Genomic DNA, 6,564 nt, shown 5'->3' on the forward strand with positions numbered 1-6,564 from the left:
AAGTAAAATAAATTTTTTTGTTTGAGTAAGTGTTTAAAATAAATAAATAAATAATTAATTAAATATACATATATCAATTAAGATAATTAGTTAATGAAATATTTAAATGAGAAATCAAATTAATCATTAATTTTTTATTTAAACAAGTGATTAAATAAATAATTAAATATAAAATAAATAATATACATAAACGATTAAGATAATTAATTAATGATTATTTAAACAAGATTGTAAATTAAATATTAATTTTTTTATTTGAGTAAGTGTTTAAAATAAATAATTAAATATAAAGTCAAAAGTGTTTGGTTTTTTAATTTGTAATTTAAGGGTATTTTTATCTTTTTAAATAAAATTCTATCTTTGTAATTGTATAAACTATTTGAGGATATTTTTATATTTTAATCAACAAAAGATCATTTTGAAGATTGACAATTTTTTTGGTCAAAGTGAAAAATGACATTTTGACATGGCCAATCTTAAAAGTACCCCCTACGACCTCCCGCTGGGAAACTTTCAAAGCCCGGTAAAATTTCAAAAAATATCTTTCCTCTCACTAAAAACGCGCCATTGCAATCGTGTCTTTCAAGTTTCATCTATTCACCTTACTGCGTCAGTCTCTCTCCATTGCCCACAAAAAAACAGAGGCCAACGTGTTTCAGAAAAAAAGTAAAAAAAAATGGCTGACATATCCCATCTAGAAAGACTGGGAAGAGAGCTGAAATGCCCGATCTGGTAAATCTGTTTTTATTTCTATAATTTTATAATGGGTTTCTTGTTTTAACCGAATTAGTGTTTGTTAATGTTAAATTTTTGAAAAACAATTTACGGGTCTAATAATTTTAATTTAGCGAGCATTTGAGATTAGTTTACTATATTTCTAAATATTTTGAATGTTTCTTGTTTTTTAAGTCTAATTATCGCAAGTCAATATTGAGATCGAATAATTATAAATTATTTGCAAACTAAATTGGTTATAATTGATTCAACCGTTTTTTCTATTTTGACAGCTTGAGTCTTCTGAATTCCTCTGTTTCACTTACCTGCAATCATGTATTTTGCAAGTAAGCTCTATACTGTACCTTCTTCTATTTAAGCATGTCTTTTATACACATTCGATTTGATGCATTCGTTTAATGACGCAGTTCATGTCTGGAGAAATCTATGAGATCAGCATCCGATTGTCCAGTGTGCAAACTTCCATATCGACGCAGAGGTTTTATATTTTACTTCTGAGTTTTATCTTTTACATTTGTTATGCTCGGGAAACTCATAGTAGGATTGGAATTCTGGCATCAGGAAATGATTTTATCTTGTAAAATTAATGCGGACCTAAGAATTGGAAAATGATTCTGTCCATATTATTTCCCTTGAATTCCAGTTTCAAGCCCCATATTCCATGCTGCTAAGTGCAGCCTAATCTTGTCTGAGACAAATGAGATAGAAATCAGCACATTAGTGTTGCAGAAATTGAAAAACAAAAGATTTAATTAAATGAACTAGAAGCCAATCATATTGCAATAATGTAAAACAGAGAAAATTAATGACAAATATTTTTTGAGATTTTGGTTAAATTTACATTCACAGTAATACTAACATATTAGAGTCAGAGGGATTTCCAAGCTCAAATTGCTTATCAAATGGAAGTTGTGCAAAATTTTAAAATCATATTAGAAATTAGAAGATTTAATACCAATTACCATATAATCCAGCATTAATATTTAAGAGGAAGCTAGTTATAAAATTAAATTTTAACTCAAGATGTCACTTTCTCTAAGATTCGTGATTGCTTTCTTACATGTTTAATCTCTTCTAATTGTCTGAAATGTCTGACTTGACTTGTTTGCTGTAAGCATAGCTCATATGGACTTCATTGACTTTGTGCTGTTTCATTTATTTACATATGCATTACGCCGTCTTTTTATGTCTCTCAGAGATTCGATCTGCTCCTCATATGGATAACTTAGTCAGCATTTACAAGAGCATGGAAGTTGCCTCTGGAGTCAATATATGTGTCGCTCAAACTGCAACTTTATCCAAATTATCAGGTAATAAGTTAGTGTGACTGTCAACAAACAGAAGGTTCACAGCGACTTCAAATTTACGAGTTAAAGACTTATTTGCGGTAATGGAAGTAGCTCAGCCATTTTCTTATTCAACTGAGTATAAGTCCCATGGATTCTTGTTGCCTGTAAATATCTGTCAGGTCAGAGAAGAAAAAGGGTAATGTGGTGTGACATTAAAGACCATGCCTGATGATAAAATCACTGCATGTAGGCATTTGCTCAGTAGTTTAATCATGGATGAAACCGGGACTTTTCCTAAGGGACGAACTGTAAAATGAAGAAATTTCTTTTCCCAAAAAAGTTTTCACTGAGGGTATGACATAACCATGCCCAACTATTCACATCCATGGATTAGAAAGGGGAATGGTAATGGCTACTCCTCTTCCAATTCCACGGACAGTCGATTTTCACATACACAACCTCTTGTCATTAATTACTTCCATTAAGAATAAAGTTTCAATGCCCTAGATCCCGGGTCAGATGAAATATCAGCAAAAGCATAAGCGTCTTGATTTCCAGAAAATGGTGTGATACATTTCATTGGTTAACCTATTGATTAGGTTGCATGGCCATTGTTTTCTGTACTTACAGATGAAGAGAGCCAACTAGATCCTCATAAAATTTGTGAGATCCAAGATAATGAAAAAGCTCCCATCGAGACTCGAGACACTGAAAATCAGAAAAAACGTCAAAGAAAAGGATTGAAAAGACCATTGGAGAGTAACCAGAAAGATTGTGGTTCAGACTTTATGAAACCTTCCTTTCCTACTAAGAAAAGGGTTCAGCTACCAGAGCATCTATCTTTAGAAAGCCCAACGCAGCATGAAAAGATGCAAGGTAGGACTAATGAAATTTCCATGAATGAACCTCAGAAACCTCATGTTATACAGAAAGAAAAGCCTGTTGTAAATGAAATGGGGAATCCTGTTTTCACTCCATTCTTCTGGCTGAGAGAGGAGGACCAAGCAGAGAAATCAAGTCAGCATTCAGATGGGGACCAAGTCATTTATACACCGCCTGATGTTCCTTGTTTCAGTGATATAAAGGATTCAGATGATGAAGTCCATAGTAAAACAAGTCCAAAAGTAAGTTTCAAATTTCATTTTCTGTGATATGGTTCCAGTTTCGGTGGAATCAGATCATTAAAATGGAACACATTGATAGTCCTCTGTCTACTTTCATCTGTGATTTGCTTGCTGGATCACTAAGGTTCAGTGTTTTCTTCTTCTTCTTCCTTTTCTTTTCCCCCTACATTGTGTCTTTTTGGTTCTCATCCTTTCCTGCATTGCATCTTTGGGCATGGGAGATAATTGATTCCATAATTGTTTCTGCATAAATTTAATGTTACAGAATCATTGCATTCCAATCAATTTATATTTTTCTGGTTCACATAGAAGGTTTTGGGATGCTTAAAGTTATTGTAACATGCTCTCCTACTCATACAGGGGAAAACTAGTGTTTTATTGAAAAGCACAGACTTCATTGACAGTGAGATGTTTGAATGGACTCAAAGACCTTGCTCTCCTGAACTTTGTTCAAGCCCTATAGAAATACAGGTAATTCATTAAGGAAAATTAAATCATCAAATGATGCTTTTTATAATCTTATCATTCCAAGGTTCTTTTTTCTTTTCATTCTAGCAATCTTCTTATTATGCCAATGCAGGTTGAAGATACTGAAGAGCAATTTGGAGATGAGGCTGCAGCTGCCTCAGCATATGAAACTGCCTGTTTACAGCTTAGACCTGAGAAGAGAGGAAAAAAAGCTAATGAAAAGGGTTCTGGCAAAGTAAATTTTAGCTTTTCGCCTTCATCTTCTCCTTTGAGAAAAATCTTAAACAGTAAACGTGGAATGCAGAAGCCTAGCAAACGAGTTAGTAATATGACTGGAAGTAGTAAAAGTAAGAAATCCGTGAGAGCTTTGTCTAGAGTAACTGGAGATCCCAATGAATTACAGAATGTAACTGAGGAAAGTATGCAAAAGAAGTCTGGCCAGAAGAAAACAACTTCAAATTTGAAGGTGATAAACTCTATAATCAACCGAAATGATTGCTCTGAGGCTAATATTCATGAGAGAACCCCTGAATGCATTGCCACTTTATCTGATGGGGTGGAGCCTTTGACCGTGGGTAATGGAACAGCATTGGCTGACTTTTCAGCTTCACTAAATCAGCAAGAATACAGGGCAGGAAGTCATCACCTAAAGAAATGTTGCAAAAGCTGTAAAAGCAGTGAGAAGACAATTGCTCTCCCACAAACAGCCAGTGATAAATTAAAAGCTGGAAAGTTGAAAACTGGTAAGGGTGACATAAGTAAAAGCCAATGCAATGAGATTCCGATTTTCAATTCAAGCTATCAATCTTCCATGTTAGGCAATGGCAAAAAAGCTTCTTCTTCAGGCAAGGCAAACGGAAGATGTGAAGAAAACTGTAACAAACTTTTAAGACATCTGAAGAAGGTGAAATTTTCCGAAGATGCATCCGAGGAAAATTGTGAAGACAATCCTCAAAATCTTCAGAAAAAGGCTATGATGGAAAGACCAACATTTGGAAATTTTGGAGCAAACAGTGAATGTTCTCTTTCTGACAATCCATCAGAAGTGGAGAAGGCTGTTTCCACTTTGAGTGGTGTTTTACGAAAATGTGGGTCATTTCCTAACATAATCGAGTGCGCTTTCTGTCATTCTGCTGAAGAATCTGAGGTAACATTTCCTTATTGAAGATCAGTTATTAATTTTGTAACATATGGCTATGCTTCTTTTAATCTGAAAACCAAAACTTTAGGATTGTGGGGTCATGTTTCACTACCTAAAAGGCAAGCTCGTTACAGAAAATCAGGATGGAAGTTCAGATATCATACATGTGCACCAGAATTGTACTGAATGGTATGGAAGTCTCCAGAAGAATTTTTCATGTGCTCGGTTGTTTCGGTCATCAGATTATATTATTTTGTTGTATGAAGATTAAAGAATGTCTAATTACCATTTCTAACTTTGAACTGCCTTCTTCTGGCTTAAGCAAGATTTGGAAACAAAGAAAATTTCACAGGATCTTGATGTTTCATGTAAATCAGCTATGGCTGGATTTTTTTACGCTCCTTCCAATTTTAATATTCATATTTCTGGCTATTAATGTTTTATAAGTGCTAATCACATTTGCAGGGCCCCTAACGTGTTTTTTGAAGATGATAAGGTGATAAACCTTGAAGCTGAATTGACAAGAAGTCGACGGATTAAATGCTGTTGTTGTGGAATTAAAGGGGCAGCTCTTGGGTGTTATGAGAAGAGTTGCCGCAAGAGCTTTCATGTTCCTTGTGCTAAGTTGACTCTAGAATGCCGATGGGATTATGTATGTGTTAGATAACTAAGTTCAATTTTAGAAATCTATAAAATGTATGTATAGATTGCTTATATTACCCCTATTGCAGCAAAATTTTGTCATGCTTTGTCCTCTTCATACGTCCTGTCAATTGCCAAACGAAATGTTGGGATCTCATTCCAAGCGGAACAGAAAATCTGTGGCTGAAAGGTTTGTTAATTTTCCAACACACCGTTCCAGGACTTCAAGTTCTGCTGGGCTCCCCACCTCCCCACCTTTAAGTCTGTATATTGCCCCATATCTGATAACTCCTTATTACAGGCAGTCTCAGATTCACCAACCGCAGGTCACTAAAAAATGTGAAAGTAGCACAACGTTGCAGTGGAATTGTCATAGAAAAACTAAAAACTTGGTTCTCTGCTGTTCAGCTCTCACTGATGTGGAGAAGGTAAACAAAAAAACCAAATATAGTTTCAATGGGAACAATCAGAACTCTCCCTGTTCCATGGTCTTAGAGTTTTGATGGTGCAAATGCAGGAAATTGTCTCTGAATTTGTGAAGTTGTCTAGAGTTACAATATTGAAGAGCTGGGATTTAAGTGTTACACATGTCATTGCATCTACGGATGAGAATGGGTCTTGCAGACGAACCCTTAAATTTTTAATGGGCATCTTGGAAGGGAAATGGATTCTGAGTGTTGAATGTGAGTTCTATTTTTATCCTCGAACAAGAATGCTATTAACTCAAAAGTATTACTAATAGAAGTTTCTCAAGAGGGTTGTTTTGAATGAACTAATGTTTTGTTTATCTATGCTTCGAGGCATTTTTTCCCCTCTTTCTCTTCATGTTAGTTGATATGTTTTTGCAGGGATTAAAGCGTGCATGAAATCAGGGGAGTTCGTTAATGAGCAGCATTATGAGATTGGGGTTGACATTCATGGAATCAGGGACGGCCCGAGGCTTGGAAGATTAAGACTTATAAACAAGGTTATTTCTTCTCCACAATTGATCTGCATATTATTTATTCTTTTTCTGAAGTTAGGAATACTAACATTTCGACTTTGCAGTTGATTTTCTGAAAAAGTTAAAGTTACAAAAGAAGTTGCATTTTTATCCCAAGTTCAATTAAAGTGCTTATTTAGCCAAGCTCGTAATTCTATCCTTCTTTCCTAGATGCCAACTTAT

At 34.7% G+C, this 6,564-nt stretch overlaps 1 protein-coding gene across 2 annotated transcripts; it reads left to right on the forward strand.

The window, feature by feature from the left end:
* Positions 1–584: 584 nt before the first annotated feature.
* LOC111386948 (protein BREAST CANCER SUSCEPTIBILITY 1 homolog) lies at positions 585–6,558 on the forward strand. Of its 2 annotated transcripts, XM_023011450.1 has the most exons (14): positions 585–732; positions 1,008–1,061; positions 1,143–1,213; positions 1,932–2,045; positions 2,655–3,148; positions 3,509–3,619; positions 3,729–4,359; positions 4,435–4,763; positions 4,846–4,946; positions 5,223–5,409; positions 5,489–5,589; positions 5,701–5,827; positions 5,917–6,082; positions 6,248–6,558. In XM_023011450.1, exons 1-14 carry the CDS (start codon positions 677–679, stop codon positions 6,448–6,450), a joined length of 2,745 nt encoding a protein of 914 aa, XP_022867218.1. In that variant the 5' UTR covers positions 585–676; the 3' UTR covers positions 6,451–6,558. The 2 variants fall into 2 exon arrangements, with proteins under 2 accessions (XP_022867218.1, XP_022867217.1); XM_023011449.1 differs by having other exon boundaries at positions 3,729–4,763.
* Positions 6,559–6,564: the final 6 nt, after the last annotated feature.

The sequence above is a fragment of the Olea europaea genome, unplaced genomic scaffold (assembly GCF_002742605.1).
Source record: "Olea europaea var. sylvestris unplaced genomic scaffold, O_europaea_v1 scaffold3806, whole genome shotgun sequence".
Taxonomy (NCBI): domain Eukaryota; kingdom Viridiplantae; phylum Streptophyta; class Magnoliopsida; order Lamiales; family Oleaceae; genus Olea; species Olea europaea.

What these genes read in the sequence shown, in the direction of transcription:
- LOC111386948 (XM_023011449.1), top strand. Translation starts at nt 677, where the DNA reads ATGGCTGACATATCCCATCTAGAAAGACTGGGAAGAGAGCTGAAATGC. An exon ending in AACTTTATCCAAATTATCAG is followed by an intron (nt 2,046 to 2,654) that starts GTAATAAGTTAG and finishes CTGTACTTACAG; the next exon opens with ATGAAGAGAGCCAACTAGAT. An exon ending in CTCTCACTGATGTGGAGAAG is followed by an intron (nt 5,828 to 5,916) that starts GTAAACAAAAAA and finishes GTGCAAATGCAG; the next exon opens with GAAATTGTCTCTGAATTTGT.